The following is a 23,380-nucleotide window of genomic DNA, read 5'->3' as shown; positions in this document are numbered from 1 at the left end:
TGTGTGAGAGAGAGAGAGAGAGAGAGAGAGAGAGAGAGAGAGAGAGAGAGAGAGAGAGAGACTCACTAGGTAGTCAGTAATACCTGAACATTTTCCTGGCAGCTCTTCCCCATCTCATAGGTCACCTTCTCCAGCTTCATCGCCAGATCTACACCCAAACAGCTCTTCATTATCTGCCAGAAACAAATAATAAATATAGTGTATATTTGTGTCTATAAAGCCACGATCGTTGTGCCAGAGAAGAGTATAAACTCATTCTTTCAATCTTTAATTGATGTTAAATAATAATAAATAAATTTAGGTTTGGTAGGACTTAGAATTATATTACGTTAATTTTATCAATGTTAGGATAGTATGTTAAGTTAGTCTTGATACAAAACTGTAAATTGTCATATATTTATTCAAAAAAATATAATCTGGTGATGCACAACAAAAATAAAAATATATTTTGAGGATAGTTTGGCTTGTCTAACCAACTCTGTCTATAAGACATGTGGGGGAGAGTAGGGCTCTTGATCTCGTTCCCTGGATCAAACTTGGTTAAGCCCCATTCATCCAGGATTTTGCACGAACTAACTGTACAAGTTGAGAGCTGTTACTCTACCCCGGCTCATTTCAAAACCCAGCCCAGGATGCGACCCACAACAGTCGACTAACATCCAGGTACCTGCTTAATACACCTAGGTGAACACAAGCAGCAGCTGAAAGGAAACATGACCAAGATTTCTACCCATGTCGGGAATCAATCTAAGGACCCCTCAGTAAGTGAGCTGAGTGTGCTACCAACCGAGCCACTGGACACTCCCCGTGCGTTTAGCTCTTTACCACTGATTATAGTAATAAAAATATACAACTCTTATAGGAGTAGTGTTTCCCAATTACTATAATAATTGTGTGCATGCGCTGATTCACCAGATAAGATCAGGTTAAAAACTAAAAATATTAATGTAACAGTAAAATAATAATAATTATTTAATAAGCCGACTGTCTCCCACCGAAATAAATAAATAATAATTATAATAATAATAATAATAATAATAATAATAATAATAATATTAATTATAATAATAATAATAATTATTATTATTATTATTATTATTATTATTATTATTATTATTATTATTATAACAATAATAGTAATGAGCAAACAGAGAAATAAAAATAAATAAAAATAAAATCCAAAATATTACAACACTCACTGCAAAGTCGATATAGTCGTTGTTGTCGAGCCAGAGATCAAGAGCTTGTGTGTGTGGGAGAGTGAAGGTGCCCATCACCACCACCACTGTCACCACTACTAACATCATGATTCACCTGTACATACACAACGAAAGTAAAATTAGTTAGGGAAGGTAAGGTAAGACTTATTAGGAAGCAAGTCATAATATCTCTCGACAGGTCATATGATGACCTGCCACAGGAGCTTGTGGTCAACTGACCAAGGCCTTCCACTGGCTTACTGGTTCATCCCTATGAAAATTAAAGCTCACATCATTTGATGACGTGCAGAATTAGTGAGATCTTTGGCATGCACGAATACATGTCAGCAAAAGCACGTGTACATGAAGACGTACGCACGTACGCACATATTCACCAAGAGATATACACCTCTCTAGCGAGATAGAGACCGAAAGAGAAAGAGAGCAAAAGAGCGAAAGCGAGATACTGAAGGTCTATAATTATTGTGAGGCTTCACGTTATTGTACTAGGCTGGACATGATATATTGTTGCTTATATAATGATAAAGTGTGATTAATGCCCATGTATATAACTTTTTCAAGTCAAAATAAAAAAAAAAACTATTTCGCAAAATCGGCGATATATTGTTTAGACGAGGTTCGCTGCAAGACTTTCCAACTCCAGTATTTTATATTCATGATAACTCAACTTCTTAAAATAAAGAGCGCCAGTGTTAAGCAGTGAATGGTCGCTCTGGCCGCCACAAAAAAAAAAAAAAAAAACACTTCACATATCACAGGGAAACAACCACAGAATTTTAAACACTTTCCTTTTAAACTTTTATTCCCGGTTATGCTGTTTCATGTAAGAAAATATGTTGAAGTTTAATATCAAGATACGTGAAAAATACTGTATACTTTATGAAAGAAAATAGAGAATGAGTTTACCTGGAGTGTGGGAGGACAGACGTTGTTGACTTATACCGGAGAAGTATGTAGGACTGGAGAGTGGAGCTATGTTGTGCTCAAGGTTCCTCCACTGACTGTGATGCTTGGCTGACTGGACCAGCTTATCTTAACACTTCCACCCATCACTCTCTCCTAGGTTGCCATTTTTTATTTTAATATTAATGAATTACCACTGTTATTTCTATTATCCTTGAAGTTTGTGCTATGTATCGTCATTTTTATTGATGTTTCTGCCATAGCATATATTTTATTTCGCAAATTAAAACAAAAATATATTGAATGGGTAACTCATTATGGAGTAACGATAATACAAGTGGAACGTTTGTATATTACTATGCATAAGACACTGGCAAAATACTGGCACTGTCTGGAATGCACAATGATCTTGTCCATACGTTAGCAGGCTGAGAACGTAACATATTCTGGTATTTTCTTTGGTCCTCAAGAAATTCTTTAAGAACCGAATGCTACCAGAATTGGCTTACAAACATTTGAACTGAGTGGGACCAGGACGAGGGGACATATATTGGTGGGACCAGAACGAGGGGACATATTGGTGGGACCAGGAAGAAGGGACATAAATGGGTTGGACTAGATGTGGATAAAGACACTTATGTACAATTCAAGACATTTACTAGAGGAAACGCTTCGCCCCTACTAGCTTCTTCCGTCCTAAGACAGAGACATCTGAGAAGGAAGCATGCATAGTGGAGGAAGAGAGGCAACATGAAGCGGGAGGGTAGTGATGGCAGAACTGCAAGTAGTGGGCATCACGTGATGGCAGTATCAAAACTGGGCAACATTGCAGTGTCGCCCAGTGTCAGCATATCCAAGAGCTTGGATATGCTAAAACTGCCAGACCTCTGCTGAATGGAATGGGTACATGCAGATCACTTTTACAAATTTAGATTCAGGTTCATTATTTCAAATCATTGAATTTACAAAATATACAGCAATTAGGAAACCATTAGGACATACAGTATTTCGGGCAAAACTTTAAGTGTAGTTTTAAAAACTACACAGCTTAATTATTTATTTTTAAGGGTCTATACAAGGTATTTATTAGGAAGTTAAAACAAGATACAGATTACAAGACAATTCATAAAACAAATGTAACTGTTTAGTACTACAATGCGTGAAAGTAATTTATGAACTTGCAGTACAATACAGTACCATGTAATATTAGTTATGTGAAGATTATTTCAGCAGATATGCATGTAAGAAGTCTTAGTGGAGGACATGAAGTATATGGTACAATATACTGAAGTAGAAAAACAAACACCTGGAACAAGAGGTACTGGAGGACGAATAGTGGATGACAACTCAACAAGCAGATCGCAAGATGAGTTTCAACACAGAATATTGCTGCCTTAAATCACTCGAATCATTCCAATTCATAAGGGGTCCTTGATCATTCCTATATTGGAATGGGAGCTGTTCTGGTCATCATGGCTATAGATGTGCTTGTGTTCACGGATTCTAACTTCCACGGAAAATGGAATGAGGTAGATGAGGGGGTGGGAGACGTAAACTCTATGCAGAGTTTCAAAAGTAGGTATGATAGTGTCCATGAGGTCAGGAACTATAGTTGAGGCCGGTAACCGAGACCCGACCCACGCAAACAGCTCGGTGAACACAAATCTGCGAGAACCCGCATACCTGAATGCACGCACGCATATTCACACGTACGCACACACACGCACACAGGGTGGGTGGGCAGGAAGAGTCAGAGGTACTATTATATGTAAATTACTTGACTAAAGTAATTGCGGGTGATGTAAAATAGCTGCGAAATACACGAATATGAGCAGACAGCTATGAATTTCAACCCCATCAAGTGATAAGTTATGAGAATAGAAGGGGAAAGAAAATGAGATACCGAATACGATCTGGGAGGAAAAATAATGAAGTGTACAAACAAAATAGAGGCGAATTTAGGAGCAAACGCCAGAGGCGCACAACAGAGAAACTTCGGCATCTTACGAAAGGTTGGAGAACTAAAGAATTACCTTCAGGAACTTCAACAAATAAACATTCAGAACCATACACACATCGGGTCTAATGTTGACTACGCAGCACCAAAGTGAAGCCCACGTTTGATACAATACGCACAAAAAAAAAAAAAAAAGAATTCAAAGGTTTAACACAGGAGCAGATCCGGAATTGAGAAGTCCGAAAACAAAACTAAGGGACGTGTACTCGACTACCTTTGAAAGAATGAAGATGATGAGAAGCGGCTTGAAGATGATCTGAATAGGTGACAGACATCGTCAGGAAAATGGCTACTAGAATTCAATTATGATAAGTTCAAAGTAATAAAAAATGGAAGAGATAGAGAGTAGACTGAATTCGGAATGTAATCAAAGGGAAGAGGCACTATATAACGTACAAGAGAAAGATATAATATACATCAAGAAGCATATCAGGACAAACACATATTAACTATAACTCAAGAATCGTAGACTGTTTTGGTTAATGTTACCTGTAGGGACACGGGAGACGACGCCTTGCAAATATTTCCTCTGAGGATAGACAGTGATTTCACCTCTTGGTGGATACAAAAGCTTTACCCGTGACATCGTGAAGGGCATGCCACGACCACTGTAGAGCTGTTTAACTTCGTGTCCAAGGTGACCAAGGAACCATGAGATCCCTCACTGATCTCACACGGACTCTCAACCACTTCAGAGTGACCAAAAAATCATAAACTTCCTCATTAATCACACAGCCTCTCAATACCAGCTCAGGGTGGTCATTGAGCAGCGACGATCCTTGTAGATGATGGAGCAGTCAAGCACAATCAAGCACACATGGATAAACATGAAAGAGAAATGTTGTTTATTTCGGCTTAAAATTGAGGTCCCTTTCAGTGTCTCTCTCTGTCTCTTCCCCTCTTTCCTTCGGTACCTTCCTCCTTCATAGTAACGTTAAAAACAATGTATTCTTTTAACATCTGAAAGCACTGCAGCGCAGAAAATGCAACACCAGAACACGTAACATCCGGTCACAATAAAAAAAATAAGAGAGGTGGAAAGCTATACACCACGGATGAGTGTGTGGCTGTGAGGTCTCGCCACATGCTGAAACTACCACGAATTGTTTCACTACAAAGATACTGGAAAAATTCCTTCCAGCTTACGTGGCAGGAGATTTAGTGTGGCGGAGATGACGATACCCGTCACGATTATCACCTTCAGAGTCTTGCATCAACTAGCAGCACCCTCAGAGTCTTGCATCAACCAGCAGCACCCTCAGTCTTGCATCAACCAGCAGCACCCTCAGTCTTGCATCAACCAGCAGCACCCTCAGTCTTGCATCAACCAGCAGCACCCTCAGTGTCTTGCATCAACCAATATTAAAATCTGACACACACCTGCACTGTCATCCCTTTTCGGATACCTTTTTTTGTCTTAGGATAACATCCACCTTGTCTTCAAGGTTGGAAAACCACACCCGCCTCCTCCTTCAAATTTAATCTGAAAAAGTACAGTTGCCTTGTCCTTTAAGGTCTAAAGACCACCCTATCTTATCTTTCAGTTTCAAACCACACCTCTCTCGGCCTTCAGAGTCTGAAAACCACGTCTATCTTGTCCTTCAGTGTCTGAATATCATACCTACTTCGTCATTCAAGGTCTGAAAACCCTATGAACCTCGTTCTTTAAGGACTGTGGTACACACCTAAGGTCTGCAGGCCATACCTACCTGGTCCTTCAAGGTATTAAGACCACATATTTTGTCGTCTAAGGTTTGAAGACTACACTTGTTTTCTTCTCAAGGAAGGAGAAAATATTTGAGGCTAACATATACCTGGTCTGCAAAGTATACACAGCAAATTAACCTCCGCTCATTCCCAAGGTCTGGGGGTTGCATCTACAAGGTCCAGGTCCCACATCTACCACTGTTCACGGACCACATCTACCAATATTAAGGAGCCACATCCACCAATGCTGAGGAGCCACATCCACCAATGTTTAGGAGCCACATTTACCAATGTTTAGGAGCGACATCTACCAATGTTTAGAAGCCACATCTACCAATGCTCAGGGACCATATCCTGCTAATATCCGGGAACCACATCTATCAAAATTCGAGGACTACATCTAACATGGTCAGCAGATTCCCATCTATCAACGTTCATGGTCCGAAACCATATTTACCATAGCCACTAGACATCTACCATGGTCAGTAGACTACATCTACTTCAGCCTCAAGATCAGGAACCAAATTTTCCTTGCTTTTAAGGTTGGGGAGGACTCGCTATTATCTAGCTCTGGAAATCGTCCTATTTTATCCTCGTGGTCTAGAAACAACACCTATCTTGCCCCCATGATCTAAGAATTGAGACCTAATTTGATTCTCAAGGTCTTGGGTTGAGATGCATCTTGTAATTTAGGTACAGCACGTGTACCTCGTTTCAAGGTTTAGGATTTCGCACTTCACCGTCAAGGTCTAGGAAAAGCACCTTGCTCGTCTTCCAAGTCTTGAGTTACGCTTCTCGAGTTTCTCTCCCTCGCTGAAAAGAGGTGCCTTGATATAAGCTATGGGTTCTTGATCTAAAGAATTCGAGGTACTCTCCACTTCCTTGGATCAACCCTAATTAACTCCTTTCTCTAAGCGCTGTATAACCTAATTGGCTGTAGCGCTTCTCCATAAATATAACAATTTCTTACACACACACACACACACATACACATATACACATACATACAGGCCTAGTGTCTAATCGACATGTGCCTAATACAAAATGGTAACTATCATGCTGACACATACATGCGCACACACACGCGCACTCTCGCAAGCAGTTCCTCAAGGTTTGAGAGTTCAAGTAGCGTACTTCCTAAAAGCAAGTTTGTCATGTTGACGGATGTTAAAGTTGGGAGAACCTCTTGCAAGGTCACCTGGCTGTTTGTGTGTGTGTACTTATCTGTATATGGTTGCTAGGGTCGAGTCACAACTCCCATATGTGTGTATACTCACCTAATTGTGGTTGCAGGGTTGAAGACTCAGCTCCTGGCCCCGCCTCTTCACTGACCGCTACTGAGTCCTCCCTCTCCCTGCTCCATGAGCTTTATCATACCTCGTCATGAAACTATGTATGGTTCCTGCCTCTACTACATCACTTGCCAGACTATTCCACTTCCTAACAACTCTGTGGCTGAAGAAATACTTCCTAACATCCCTTTGATTCATCTGAGTCTTCAGCTTCCAATTGTGACCCCTTGTTTCGGTGTCCCATCTCTGAACAACCTGTCTCTGTCCACCTTGTCTATTCCACGCAGTATTTTGTATGTCGTTATCATGTCTCCCCTGACCCTCCTGTCCTCCAGTGTCGTCAGACCGATTTCCCTTAACCTTTCTTCGTACGACATTCCCCTTAGCTCTGGAACTAGCCTTGTTGCAAACCTTTGAACTTTCTCTAATTTCTTGACGTGTTTGACCAGGTGTGAATTCCAAACTGGTGCTGCGTACTCCAGTATGGGCCTGACGTACACAGTGTATCGAGTCTTGAACGATTCCTTACTGAGGTACCGGAACCCTATTCTCAGGTTTGCCAGGCGCCCATATGCCACAGCAGTTATCTGGTTAATGTGTGTTTCCGGCGACGTACTCGGTATTATACTGACCCCTAGATCTTTCCCCTTGAGTGAGGTTTGCAGTCTTTGGCCGTCTAGCCTATACTCTGCGGTCTTCTTTTCCATTCTCCGATCTTCATGACTTTACATTTGGTGGGGTTAAATTCTAGGAGCCAGTTGCTGGACTACGCGTCCAGCCTGTCCAGGTCTCTTTGTATACCTGTCTGGTCCGCATCTGATTTAATTCTCCTCATTAACTTCACATATTCTGCAAACAGGGACACTTCAGAGTCTATCCCTTCCGTCATGTTCACATATACCAAGAATAGCACTGGTCCTATGACTGACCCCTGTGGGACCCCGCTCGTCACAGGTGCCCACTGTGATACCTCATCACGGACCATGACTCGCTGTTGCCTCCCTGTTAGGTATTCTCTGATACACTGCAGTGCCCTCCCTGTTATATGTGCCTGATCCTCAAGCTTCTGTACTAATCTCTTGTGAGGTATTGTGTCGAAGGCCTTCTTGCAGTCCATGATAATGCAATCAACCCACCCTTCCCTCTCATGTCTTACTTCAGTTACCTTGTCATAAAACTCTAGTAGGTTTGTGACACAGGAGTACTCACCTATTTGTGGTTGCAGGGGTCGAGTCTTAGCTCCTGGCTAAGTGTGTGTGTGTGTGTGTGTGTGTGTGTGTGTGTGTGTGTGTGTGTGTGTGTGTGTGTGTGTGTGTGTGTGTGTGTGTGTGTATGTGCGCGTGTGCGTGCGCGTGTGCGTGCGTGCGTGCGTGTGTGTGTGTGTGTGTGTGTGTGTGTGTGTGTGTGTGTGTGTGTGTGTGTGTGTGTGTGTGTGTGTGTGTGTGCGTGTGCGTGCGTGCGTGTGTGTGTGTGTGTGTGTGTGTGTGTGTGTGTGTGTGTGTGTGTGTGTGTGTGTGTGTGTGTGTGTGTGTGTGTGTGTGTGTGTGTGTATGTGTGAAACTAGACATTGTGAAGAAGATTGGTATCCATTTGGTATATACGGTATACCTCTTCATTTTCAGTTTACAACTGGTTTCTTGGATTTTTCTGTTGATGGCGCTAAGAAATATTCTATATTTATTCTTTTGTATCCTCTTATTTTTCATATTATCATACAATCAACATGGATATATTAAGAAAGGCTGAAAACATTAGCTTATTTATTTAGGTTTGAAAGTCAAATGGAAATTCGTCCTTGGACGCGGCTGTACACATTTATGGTGCTAACACCATATCACACAGCTTCATATCACAATCCTTATTTCATATACATTGTTAACTGCTTTTTCCAGATTTTCTGAATGTATATATTGAAAGCTGATTAATAGTTTGCCAAGGTAGAATACAAGTTTCTGACGATTTCAATAACATGATCTTCCAGTGACCATTACCCGCAGTAATGATTAATTAGACTCTTGTACAATACTTGGATATCTTTACTGTGGAATCGTTTCGCCATCAAGTGGCTTCCTCACTCCAATATAGAGAAGAATGGTGAAGATCAGGAGTTTGAGGTAATCAGTCCCTCAGTCTTGAGTCGATATCAGTCCATCAATCTTGATGGACAATGTTCATGTTGATCTTAACCAAGATAACAGTGTTCATGTTGATCTTAACCAAGATAACAGTGTTCATGTTGATCTTAACTAAGATAACAGTGTTCATGTTGATCTTAACCAAGATAACAGTGTTCTTGTTGATCTTAACCAAGATAACAGTGTTCATGTTGATCTTAACTAAGATAACAGTGTTCATGTTGATCTTAACCAAGATAACAGTGTTCATGTTGATCTTAACTAAGATAACAGTGTTCTTGTTGATCTTAACTAAGATAACAGTGTTCATGTTGATCTTAACCAAGATAACAGTGTTCATGTTGATCTTAACTAAGATAACAGTGTTCATGTTGATCTTAACCAAGATAACAGTGTTCATGTTGATCTTAACCAAGATAACAGTGTTCATGTTGATCTTAACTAAGATAACAGTGTTCATGTTGATCTTAACCAAGATAACAGTGTTCTTGTTGATCTTAACCAAGATAACAGTGTTCATGTTGATCTCACGCAAGAGGTTAGTTGTGGTTTCCATCCTTAGGTCTTGTTCTCTTTCTGATTCTAAGAGTGTCCTCTTTTTTTAGGTAGTACTTTTCCTCTGGCCTCCCACCTCCTAATCCCATCATCATAGCCCTACATTTACTGGGGTTGAATTCTAATCTCCTCATTTCTATCATTCCTTCTATCCCTATCTACTTCCCTCCTTCACTTTCTCCCTCCTCCCTTCTGTCTCGCTCGGTCGATGTAATTCATTATGTCGTGCTCCCTCCCTCTTTCCTTCCTATCTTCCCTCCCTGTTTGGATCCCCTCCATCATTCCTGTCTATTTCACCTCCATGCCTCGCTGCCTTTTCCCCTCCTTCCCTATCTGTTTCCTTCCTTTCTGCCCTATCTCGCTCCCTTCCTTCCTGCCTATCTCTTAGGTGGCCAGCAGAGCACGTACAGGACACACGGACCGCCGTACACTGCTGCCTGAACTAAATACATTCTGGGAATTGGAGTATGTCTTTCAAGGACGTACCTGAACTAACTCGTACTCACCTAGTTGAGGTTGCGGGGGTCGAGTCCGAGCTCCTGTGTGTGTGTGTGTGTGTATGTACTCTTCCAATTGTGACTGGAGGAGTCGATTCATAGCTCCTGGCCCCGCCTCTTCATTAGTCGCTATCAGGTCCACTCTCTCCTTATTCCATGAGCTTTATCATACCTCATCTTAAAGCTAAGTATGGATCCTGCCTTCACTAAGTCACTTTCCAGATTATTCCACTTCCTGCCAACTTTATGGCTGAAGAAATACTTCCTAACAACCCTCTAGCTCATTTGAATCTTCAACTTCCAATTGTGACCCCTCGTTGCTGTGTCACATCTCTGGAACATCCTGTCTTTGTCCACCTTGTCAATTCCTAGCAGAATTTTATATGTTGTTATCGTGTCCCCCTATCCCTCCTATCTTCCAATGTCTTCAGGTTGATTTCCCTTAACCTTTCTTCGTAGGACATATCCCTTAGCTCCGTGTGTGTGTGTGTGTGTGTGTGTGTGTGTGTGTGTGTGTGTGTGTGTGTGTGTGTGTGTGTGTGTGTGTGTGTGTGTGTGTGTGTGTGTGTGTGTGTATGTGTGTGTGTGTGTGTGTACTCTCTGAATAAGGCCTACAAAAGTTGAGTTTCAGCTCCTAGTCCTTGCTCTTAACCTACAATCGACTGTAGATTCCTAACTTTATATAGAGCCATATCCTCTCTACTTTTGAAACAATACTTGGAGTCTGCCAAAACTCTTTTCATCCAGTTCGTTTCACATTTTTTTTACTTACCTGAGAGAAACAATGTACATAAACAGCATAAAACTATGGAGGAGGTTTAAAAACTTTTTGTTTTAATATATATTACTCATTAACTTTCTGGTTCTTAAATCATGGATCCACTTATCTATTCATTTAGTAAATTTTATATTGTTTACATGTATGTTCTAGTTTGATGATGGTTACATACATGTTCCCTAGTTTTATGATGTTTATATGTGAGTGTTCCCTAGTTTTATGATGTTTATATGTGAGCGTTCCCTAGTTTTATGATGTTTATATGTGAGTGTTCCCTAGTTTTATGATGTTTATATGTGAGTGTTCCCTAGTTTTATGTTTATATGTAAGTGTTCCTTAGTTTTATGTTTATATGTAAGTGTTCCCTAGTTTTATGATGTTTATATGTGAGTGTTCCCTAGTTTTATGATGTTTATATGTGAGTGTTCCCTAGTTTTATGTTTATATGTAAGTGTTCCCTAGTTTTATGATGTTTATATGTGAGTGTTCCCTAGTTTTATGATGTTTATATGTGAGTGTTCCCTAGTTTTATGTTTATATGTAAGTGTTCCCTAGTTTTATGATGTTTATATGTGAGTGTTCCCTAGTTTTATGTTTATATGTAAGTGTTCCCTAGTTTTATGATGTTTATATGTGAGTGTTCCCTAGTTTTATGATGTTTATATGTGAGTGTTCCCTAGTTTTATGTTTATATGTAAGTGTTCCCTAGTTTTATGATGTTTATATGTGAGTGTTCCCTAGTTTTATGTTTATATGTAAGTGTTCCCTAGTTTTATGATGTTTATATGTGAGTGTTCCCTAGTTTTATGTTTATATGTAAGTGTTCCCTAGTTTTATGTTTATATGTAAGTGTTCCCTAGTTTTATGTTTATATGTAAGTGTTCCCTAGTTTTATGTTTATATGTAAGTGTTCCCTAGTTTTATGTTTATATGTAAGTGTTCCCTAGTTTTATGTTTATATGTAAGTGTTCCCTAGTTTTATGTTTATATGTAAATGTTCCCTAGTTTTATGATGTTTATATGTGAGTGTTCCCTAGTTTTATGTTTATATGTAAGTGTTCCCTAGTTTTATGATGTTTATATGTGAGTGTTCCCTAGTTTTATGTTTATATGTAAGTGTTCCCTAGTTTTATGATGTTTATATGTGAGTGTTCCCTAGTTTTATGTTTATATGTAAGTGTTCCCTAGTTTTATGTTTATATGTAAGTGTTCCCTAGTTTTATGTTTATATGTAAGTGTTCCCTAGTTTTATGTTTATATGTAAGTGTTCCCTAGTTTTATGTTTATATGTAAGTGTTCCCTAGTTTTATGTTTATATGTAAGTGTTCCCTAGTTTTATGATGTTTATATGTGAGTGTTCCTTAGTTTTATGTTTATATGTAAGTGTTCCCTAGTTTTATGTTTATATGTAAATGTTCCCTAGTTTTATGATGTTTATATGTGTGTGTTCCTTAGTTTTATGATGTTTACATACATGCTTCTTAGTTTTATGATGTTTACATACATGCTTCTTAGTTTTATGATGTTTACATACATGCTAACTAGGTTTTTGTTTACTTACATGTTCCCGGTTTTATGTTTACATACAAGCGCCCTAGTTTTGTTTGCATATATGCTCCCTAGTTTTATATTTACATACATGCTCTCTAGTTTTATGTTTACATACAATCTCCTACTTTTACAATGTTTACATACATGTTCTCTAAAGGCCTGAGCTTGCTGCCACCTGCAGCTCACAAGACTGCCATCCCCACGAGCCCCTTTGTGGGGCGGGGCAGATGGCAGACCAGAGGTCTAGCTTCTCCCTACGAGCCCCGTGAGGGCGGGGAATGTGGCTAGGCCTGGGGACAGTTGGTCCCAAAGATGAGGAGGTACTGTACCTCCTCCCATGGGAGACTTAAGTCTCGAGACACTCCCCAGATAGGGAGCCAAGGCCGGGTCACCACTACTTGGAAAAGACCCGGGCCGGGAGAATACCGGCGAATAAAAGAAAAAAAAAATGCTCGCTAGTTTGTTTACATACATGCTCCCTAGTGTAACGTTGTTCATATGCATGCTGCCTAGTTTTAAGATGCACACACATGCATGCTCCCTCGTATTGCGTTGTTTATATGCACGCTCCCTAGATATATCTAGCGATCTGGAGATTCAAGTGCGTCACATTTTCCATTGTCATGGGATATAATGTGTGGTGTTGAGGGTGTGTGGCTGCAGACACAGGAGAGGCAATGGTGGGCAGCGAGGGCCAAGGTGAATAATATACTTTATGAATGTGAGGCATGAAGCAGCCAATGTCACATAGTGTCGAGGCAGACAATACACCATTTTACTCAGGGTCACAATAACCAGGGAGACACTACAAAGTCACAGCGTCTAGTGAGATACAAGGTTATAACAGCGACCAGGGAGACACCAGGTCAGTGACCAGGGAGACACCAGGTCAGTGACCAGGGAGACACCAGGTCAATGACCAGGGAGACACCAGGTCAGTGACCAGGGAGACACCAGGTCAGTGACCAGGGAGACACCAGGTCAATGACCAGGGAGACACCAGGTCAGTGACCAGGGAGACACCAGGTCAGTGACCAGGGAGACACCAGGTCAATGACCAGGGAGACACCAGGTCAGTGACCAAAGAGACACCAGGTCAGTGACCAGGGAGACACCAGGTCAATGACCAGGGAGACACCAGGTCAGTGACCAGGGAGACACCAGGTCAGTGACCAGGGAGACACCAGGTCAGTGACCAGGGAGACACCAGGTCAGTATCCTAAGAGACACCAGGTCGGTGTCTAGGGAGATACCAGGTCTGTGACCAGGAAGACACTACACGAGGTCACAGTGACCAGGAGACACCACAAGGTCACAGTGACCAGGAGACACCACAAGGTCACAGTGACCAGGAGACACCACAAGGTCACAGTGACCAGGAGACACCACAAGGTCACAGTGACCAGGAGACACCACAAGGTCACAGTCACCAGGAGACACCACAAGGTCACAGTCACCAGGAGACACCACAAGGTCACAGTCACCAGGAGACACCACAAGGTCACAGTCACCAGGAGACACCACAAGGTCACAGTCACCAGGAGACACCACAAGGTCACAGTCACCAGGAGACACCACAAGGTCACAGTGACCAGAAGACACCACAAGGTCACAGTCACCAGGAGACACCACAAGTTAACAGTCACCAGGAGACACTGCAAGGTCACAGTGACCAGGAGACACCACAAGGTCACAGTGACCAGGAGACACCACAAGGTCACATTGACCAGGAGACACCACAAGGTCACAGTCACCAGGAGACACCACAAGGTCACAGTCACCAGGAGACACCACAAGGTCACAGTCAGCAGGAGACACCACAAGGTCACAGTGACCAGGAGACACCACAAGGTCACAGTGACCAGGAGACACCACAAGGTCACAGTGACCAGGAGACACAAGGTCACAGTGACCAGGAGACACCACAAGGTCACAGTGACCAGGAGACACCACAAGGTCACAGTCACCAGGAGACACCACAAGGTCACAGTGACCAGGAGACACCACAAGGTCACAGTGACCAGGAGACACCACAAGGTCACAGTGACCAGGAGACACCACAAGGTCACAGTGACCAGGAGACACCACGAGGTCACAGTGACCAGGAGACACCACAAGGTCACAGTCACCAGGAGACACCACAAGGTCACAGTCACCAGGAGACACCACAAGGTCAGTCACCAGGAGACACCACAAGGTCACAGTCACCAGGAGACACCACAAGGTCACAGTGACCAGGAGACACCACAAGGTCACAGTGACCAGGAGACACCACAAGGTCACAGTGACCAGGAGACACCACAAGGTCACAGTGACCAGGAGACACCACAAGGTCACAGTGACCAGGAGACACCACAAGGTCACAGTCACCAGGAGACACCACAAGGTCACAGTGACCAGGAGACACTACAAGCTTACAGTCACCAGGAGACACCACAAGGTCACAGTGACCAGGAGACACCACAAGGTCACAGTGACCACGAGACACCACAAGGTCACAGTGACCAGGAGACACCACAAGGTCACAGTGACCAGGAGACACCACAAGGCCACAGTGACCAGGAGACACCACAAGGTCACAGTGACCAGGAGACACCACAAGGTCACAGTGACCAGGAGACACCACAAGGTCACAGTGACCAGGAGACACCACAAGGTCACAGTGACCAGGAGACACCACAAGGTCACAGTCACCAGGAGACACCACAAGGCCACAGTCACCAGGAGACACCACAAGGTCACAGTCACCAGGAGACACCACAAGGTCACAGTCACCAGGAGACACCACAAGGTCACAGTCACCAGGAGGCACCACAAGGTCACAGTCACCAGGAGACACCACAAGGTCACAGTGACCAGGAGACACCACAAGGCCACAGTCACCAGGAGACACCACAAGGTCACAGTGACCAGGAGACACCACAAGGTCACAGTCACCAGGAGACACCACAAGGTCACAGTCACCAGGAGACACCACAAGGTCAGTCACCAGGAGACACCACAAGGTCACAGTCACCAGGAGACACCACAAGGTCACAGTCACCAGGAGACACCACAAGGTCACAGTGACCAGGAGACACCACAAGGTCACAGTGACCAGGAGACACCACAAGGTCACAGTCACCAGGAGACACCACAAGGTCACAGTGACCAGGAGACACCACAAGGTCACAGTGACCAGGAGACACCACAAGATCACAGTGACCAGGAGACACCACAAGGTCACAGTCACCAGGAGACACCACAAGGTCACAGTGACCAGGAGACACCACAAGGTCACAGTGACCAGGAGACACCACAAGGTCACAGTGACCAGGAGACACCACAAGGTCACAGTGACCAGGAGACACCACAAGGCCACAGTGACCAGGAGACACCACAAGGTCACAGTCACCAGGAGACACCACAAGGTCACAGTGACCAGGAGACACCACAAGGTCACAGTGACCAGGAGACACCACAAGGTCACAGTGACCAGGAGACACCACAAGGTCACAGTCACCAGGAGACACCACAAGGCCACAGTCACCAGGAGACACCACAAGGTCACAGTCACCAGGAGACACCACAAGGTCACAGTCACCAGGAGACACCACAAGGTCACAGTCACCAGGAGGCACCACAAGGTCACAGTCACCAGGAGACACCACAAGGTCACAGTGACCAGGAGACACCACAAGGTCACAGTGACCAGGAGACACCACAAGGCCACAGTGACCAGGAGACACCACAAGGTCACAGTCACCAGGAGACACCACAAGGTCACAGTCACTAGGAGACACCACAAGGTCACAGTGACCAGGAGACACCACAAGGTCACAGTGACCAGGAGACACCACAAGGCCACAGTGACCAGGAGACACCACAAGGCCACAGTCACCAGGAGACACCACAAGGTCAAAGTCACCAGGAGGCACCACAAGGTCACAGTGACCAGGAGACACCACAAGGCCACAGTGACAGGAGACACCACAAGGTCACAGTGACCAGGAGACACCACAAGGTCACAGTGACCAGGAGACACCACAAGGTCACAGTGACCAGGAGACACCACAAGGTCACAGTGACCAGGAGACACCACAAGGTCACAGTGACCAGGAGACACCAAAAGGTCACAGTGACCAGGAGACACCACAAGGTCACAGTGACCAGGAGACACCACAAGGTCACAGTGACCAGGAGACACCACAAGGTCACAGTGACCAGGAGACACCACAAGGTCACAGTGACCAGGAGACACCACAAGACCACAGTGACCAGGAGACACCACAAGGTCACAGTGACCAGGAGACACCACAAGGTCACAGTGACCAGGAGACACCACAAGGTCACAGTCACCAGGATACACCACAAGGTCACAGTCACCAGGAGACACCACAAGATCACAGTGACCAGGAGACACCACAAGGTCACAGTCACCAGGAGAAACCACAAGGTCACAGTCACCAGGAGACACCACAAGATCACAGTGACCAGGAGACACCACAAGGTCACAGTCACCAGGAGACACCACAAGGTCACAGTGACCAGGAGACACCACAAGGTCACAGTGACCAGGAGACACCACAAGGTCACAGTCACTAGGAGACACCACAAGGCCACAGTGACCAGGAGACACCACAAGATCACAGTGACCAGGAGACACCACAAGGTCACAGTGACCAGGAGACACCACAAGGTCACAGTCACCAGGAGAAACCACAAGGTCACAGTCACCAGGAGACACCACAAGATCACAGTGACCAGGAGACACCACAAGGTCACAGTCACCAGGAGACACCACAAGGTCACAGTGACCAGGAGACACCACAAGGTCACAGTGACCAGGAGACACCACAAGGTCACAGGCACTAGGAGACACCACAAGGCCACAGTGACCAGGAGACACCACAAGATCACAGTGACCAGGAGACACCACAAGGTCACAGTGACCAGGAGACACCACAAGGCCACAGTGACCAGGAGACACCACAAGGTCACAGTGACCAGGAGACACCACAAGGTCACAGTGACCAGGAGACACCACAAGGTCACAGTCACCAGGAGACACCACAAGGTCACAGTCACCAGGAGACACCACAAGGTCAGTCACCAGGAGACACCACAAGGTCAGTCACCAGGAGACACCACAAGGTCAGTCACCAGGAGACACCACAAGGTCAGTCACCAGGAGACACCACAAGGTCACAGTCACCAGGAGACACCACAAGGTCACAGTCACCAGGAGACACCACAAGGTCAGTCACCAGGAGACACCACAAGGTCAGTCACCAGGAGACACCACAAGGTCAGTCACCAGGAGACACCACAAGGTCACAGTGACCAGGAGACACCACAAGGTCACAGTGACCAGGAGACACCACAAGGTCACAGTCACCAGGAGACACCACAAGGTCACAGTCACCAGGAGACACCACAAGGTCAGTCACCAGGAGACACCACAAGGTCACAGTCACCAGGAGACACCACAAGGTCACAGTGACCAGGAGACACCACAAGGTCACAGTGACCAGGAGACACCACAAGGTCATCACAACTGCTCAGCACTTCACCTTATCTTTCATAAATACGACAGACTTTTTTTTTCTTTTCGAAAAGATTTTGTCAACCGGAGGAAGTCTTGCGTGAAGCTGTTACACAGCAATACTAGAATAAAGAATACATAAAATTATTATTATTATTATTATTATTATTATTATTATTATTATTATTATTATTATTATTATTATTATTATTATTACTGGAGCGCTGTCTCTCATCTTCGCCTGGTTACTTCTCTGTAACAGATTTAGCAAATGAATAATTTTGTTAGTTAAAATTTTCGTTGGAAAATGCTAAACCCGTAGGAGTTCAAGCAGCACCTGGTGAATGGGAAATGATCTGGTTTGATACAAAGGAGTAGCGCCAATTTTGGAGAAAACCTGATGTTTGCATAATTTTCACGAATTATATATATATATATATATATATATATATATATATATATATATATATATATAAGTGCCACTGAACAGTAGTACCATTAAGAAAATATTGAGGGCAACAGGAAGTGTGTACACAGGGTGGAGCGATATATGCATCTGAAATGTAATAATTTCCAGTATATCACAACTCGCCTCGGTAGCTGAACTTTATTAAGTGTACAAGCTAGTTAGAAAATTATTATTATTATTATTATTATTATTATTATTATTATTATCATTGCTATGTATTATAGTTTATGAGTATGAGCTCTTTGCTGTTATATTATATTACGAATATTCCAATTAATATAATTATTGTTTTCGTTAGTACTGATAATGTCACTTACTTTTACTGTTGTTGTCATTCTAACTACATATACTGATATTATTACTCTGATTACCGCTTCATTACTTTTGTTATTATTAGTAGTAGATGTGTTACCTTCTTGAGTTTCCTTAATATTACTTTAGTTTCCAGGTTTAAATCACAATATTAAAATAAAAAACAACTCCACGATTTAATGAAACAAACTGGCAATAGTGAGGTCATACATCACAAACCTTAATTAAATCTAACAAAAATAAGCATTGTGGTTCTGCTGTAAGACAGATAATATGATATTGTCTTAGTGGTCACTAACACCTGTGAATACAATATACATTCCTCCAGTAATGTAACAGTTATATGTCTTAAGTATAAAACTTGCATTGCTTCAGTATAACATTTCCCAGTACCACTGTACCTGCGGTTTTTATCTTCATCTATTCCGTCATTTCCTGGCAATTATAAATTGTATTATTAATTTACCTAGGTGAGATTCCTCTGAATATATAGTCAGTCTTGACTTGGGTACACACGACTGTTTTGTGGTCACACAGTTACATTTATAAGAAATATTAACTACGAAAATTAGGCATATTTAGTGTTTATACACCAGAAAGTGTACTTTTCAATGTGCATATATATTCAGATGATTTAATTTTTAACGATTTTATGGATTAAGGCATATTTGATGGTTAGAAAAAATGTAAATTAAAATCTAAATAATCCTGACAGTTGATAAGCCCCACCCCCCCCAAAAAAAAAGAAAAAAAAAAGAAATGGCTTATCCTTGGCTGGATAGGCATACTATTTATTCTTGTGATGGTATAACGCACGCATAAAAAATGTAAAACAAATGTTTCATATGAATGAACAGTGTTCACGCATCACATCGGGTGTCCAGGGTGGTGGTAGCTGGCAACTCTGGCAGGAAACACTGGCAGACATATTTAAATGTCCCTCAGTCACTCTAGAGACAGAAGTAGGGTTGTACACACTCTCTCCGTCCACTTTCTAAGGTAACTGCAAACTACGAATTATTTTCTTATGGTTTAAGAGCAAAATGGAAGAAAAACAGACTATGGTGAAGTCATGTCAAGCTTGTTATTCTAAAAATATCAACTTCTTGCGGCTTAGTAATTAATCTAAGGAATATTTTTAATATAAGAGATTTAAAATACCGGAATTACATCATGAATGTACAGTAGATGGCAAACATAACATTTCTTTGCATTAACATCAGATTAGATGTACTGCAGTAGGTAATGGCGTTTATCACACATTTCCATTGCAATTCTTTTTATAAATGTGACACAACAGTCGTATAATACAGTTGCTCCTAATTTTTTCCAGGCTCGAAGATCTCTTAATTTTTTAACCTCATTAAATTCTGCAAACAGAAGACACACAAACAGAAGTGGACAGTGGATACAAACAACTGTATAAGCAAGCATACAAAATGGTAAAGTAGAAGGAGAGAAAACTGTGGAAGCAAATATTCAGAACAGTAGGAAAAGACAAATAGCAGATAAACAAGCAAACATACAAAGCAAAATTAAACAGTACACACACACATATTCATACACATAAAATTAATGGACACAGTAAAAAAAAAAAAAAACAGAAACACACGCATGAGTAGAAATCTGTTGCCTTCAGTCAAAACGTACAAAACAGCAGACAAACTTACAAAACAGAAGGAAAAGCAAACTGTAAAAGCAAGGAGCAGAAGCAAACATTAAAGGAAAAATATGAACAGACAATAGTAAAAAAAAAAATAGTAGAAACAGGAAAACAATAACAGAAGCAACGTAAACCATTAATTTTCCAGCAGTCAATACTCACTCTTATTTGGGGTGGAGGACATACAAGCCTCTTGTTACTAAATTTTTTTATATTGACATTCTTTCCCTAAGGCTTTTCCCGTCACGAAATAAAAGGGCAGAACGCAGTGATATAATGAAATGATGATAACTTCCGATTTATATTTAATATGATGAAGATTAATCAGCGGACTGAAGTCATTATTGAAATTTAGTGCTGTTCTTTTGTATCATATTTGTATATTTACGTTGTCCGTTCAAGGTGCGTTACCTTGATGCTGGTGAAGGGTTCATTATCAAAGAATTTGAACTACCCTCCCCATCATCAGCTAAAACCTGATTACATCTAATTTCCCTTGACACTGAATAACCTCTATAGATTCCCCATTATGGTTATAATACACATTTGTGCATTCCTCTAAAATATCTGACAACGATTCTGTAGCTAGCGGTTATGAAAGCTGTGTCTCCAAAGACAGACTTTCGACTCGCTAGCTGGACTAATATTATTTGTGATACTTCAGACTCTGAGGATGATTAAAGCCTGGTTGGTGCTGGGGGCGGCTGCGTGTGTGCTCCCCGCAGGGGTCCTTGCTATATGGCCAGGCATGAGCGACTACTTTGACTTTGTGGTGAGTATTTTAAACTCTCCGGAGAATTAACTCCCGGTTTAACAATACTGCATGTCTCACGTAATCTTAATGACACGATTGCAAACAAACCATACCACGAGCGGGGATAGAACCCGGATTCTATCCCCGCCCGTAATATGGTTTAATACAGCATGTACGCAGTCTACTAAAAATGTTGCAAAACAGTGGACACTGTTATATAAATCATATAGAATATTAAATAATAACAGATGCAAGAAGTACTAGGGATATTCTTTTCTTTGTCATCTTTAAGTGTACTTTCATCACTAGGATCAAAATAAACTTTGTATGCGAGGCACACATCTAGTTGTCTATATAAAGATGCACATCTATTGTGTAGTTATATTGAGATACCACTATACAAAAAATGAAATACCTCTCGGTGTCTATATCTAGACACTTTGATTTATATACAGTACAATTACAGTACACTTAACTGTGTACATACAACATTTTCAGCTCTTCTTAATATTTCACTATAACAGTATCTTCCTGTCATCTACACTAATTCCAAAATATTACAAATGACAAAATATTTTCTATTTAGGTGAGCAAGAGTTGCTTTGGTGAAGACACGGCAGTCCTACTGGAGAAGATGGGGCGAGAGGTGGGATCTAAGTGCTGGATGCAGGAGTGGGTGAGTCATACATTCACTCGTGTGTGTGTGTCTGTGTTTGTCTGTGTGTACTCACCTAATTGTGGTTGCAGGGGTCGAGACTCAGCTCCTGGAACCGCCTCTTCACTGATCGTTACTAGGTCCTCTCTCTCTCTCTGCTTCCTGACCTTAGTCATACCTCGTCTTAAAGCTATGTATGGTTCCTGCCTCCGCTACATCACTTGCTAGGCTATTCCACTTCCTGACGACTCTGTGAATGAAGTAATACTTCCTAACATCCTTGTGACTCGTCTGAGTCTTCAGCTTCCAATTGTGACCCCTTGTTGCTGTGTCCCATCTCTGGAGCATCCTGTCTCTGTCCACCTTATTAATTCCTCGCAGTATTTTGCATGTTATCATGATGTCTCCCCTGACCCTCCTGTCCTCCAGTGTCGTCAGTCCGATTTCCCTCAACCTTTCTTCGTAGGACATTACCCTGAGCTCCGGTACTAGCCTTGTTGCAAACCTTTGTACTTTCTTTAATTTCTTGACGTGCTTGACCAGGTGTGGGTTCCAAACTGGTGCTGCATACTCCAGTATGGGCCTGACGTACACAGTGTACAGTGTCTTGAACGATTCCTTACTAAGGTATCGGAACGCTGTTCTCAGGTTTGCCAAGCGCCCATATGCTGCAGCAGTTATCTGGTTGTGTGTGCCTCCGGAGACGTGCTCAGTGTTATGGTCAGCCCAAGATCTTTCTCCTTGAGTGAGGTTTGCAGCCTTTGTCCACCTAGCCTATACTCTGTCTGCGGTCTTCTTTGCCCTTCCCCAATCTTCATGACTTTGCATTTGGCGGGGTTGAAATCGAGAAGCCAGTTGCTGGACCACATGTCCAGCCTGTCCAGGTCTCTTTGTAGTCCTGCCTCATCCTCATCCGATTTAATCCTTCTCATTAGCTTCACATCATCTGCGGACAGGGACACTTCAGAGTCTATCCCTTCCACCATGTCATTCACATATTTCAAAAATATCACTGGTCCTAGGACTGACCCCTGTGTGTGTGTGTGTGTGTGTGTGTGTGTGTGTGTGTGTGTGTGTGTGTGTGTGTGTGTGTGTGTTTGTGTGTTTGTGTGTGTGTGTGTGTGTGTGTGTGTGTGTGTGTGTGTGTGTGTGTGTGTGTGTGTGTGTGTGTTTGTGTGTGTGTGTGTGTGTGTGTGTGTGTGTGTGTGTGTGTGTGTGTGTGTGTGTGTGTTTGTGTGTGTGTGTGTGTGTGTGTGTGTGTGTGTGTGTTTGTGTGTGTGTGTGTGTGTGTGTGTGTGTGTGTTTGTGTGTGTGTGTGTGTGTGTGTGTGTGTGTGTGTGTGTGTGTG

At 42.6% G+C, this 23,380-nt stretch overlaps 2 protein-coding genes across 3 annotated transcripts in view; one reads left to right on the top strand and one right to left on the bottom strand.

Moving 5' to 3' along the window:
• Positions 1–23,380, bottom strand: part of LOC138853545 (uncharacterized) — a 50,526-nt gene that overhangs the window by 5,498 nt on the left and 21,648 nt on the right. The window contains exons 1-3 of one of the 2 annotated variants that reach the window (XM_070090848.1): positions 2,127–2,239; positions 1,200–1,314; positions 84–173 (exon numbers count right to left, since the gene is read on the bottom strand). In XM_070090848.1, the coding sequence (XP_069946949.1) occupies positions 84–173; positions 1,200–1,307 (198 nt within the window). In that variant the 5' untranslated portion in view covers positions 1,308–1,314; positions 2,127–2,239. Of the gene's footprint in view, positions 1–83; positions 174–1,199; positions 1,315–2,126; positions 2,240–23,380 lie in introns of those variants that run through there. The other variant, XM_070090849.1, reaches the window with a different exon arrangement.
• The window catches only part of LOC138853544 (uncharacterized), an 8,175-nt gene continuing 4,625 nt past the window's right edge, over positions 19,831–23,380 (top strand). The window contains exons 1-3 of the mRNA XM_070090847.1: positions 19,831–19,959; positions 21,288–21,395; positions 21,964–22,053. Of these exons, the coding sequence (XP_069946948.1) occupies positions 21,297–21,395; positions 21,964–22,053 (189 nt within the window). The 5' untranslated portion in view covers positions 19,831–19,959; positions 21,288–21,296. The remainder of the gene's footprint in view (positions 19,960–21,287; positions 21,396–21,963; positions 22,054–23,380) is intronic.

Source organism: Cherax quadricarinatus, chromosome 33 (assembly GCF_038502225.1).
Source record: "Cherax quadricarinatus isolate ZL_2023a chromosome 33, ASM3850222v1, whole genome shotgun sequence".
NCBI lineage: Eukaryota > Metazoa > Arthropoda > Malacostraca > Decapoda > Parastacidae > Cherax > Cherax quadricarinatus.
Note: the sequence above shows the minus strand (reverse complement) of the source record. Positions and strands in the feature narration are given on the sequence as shown.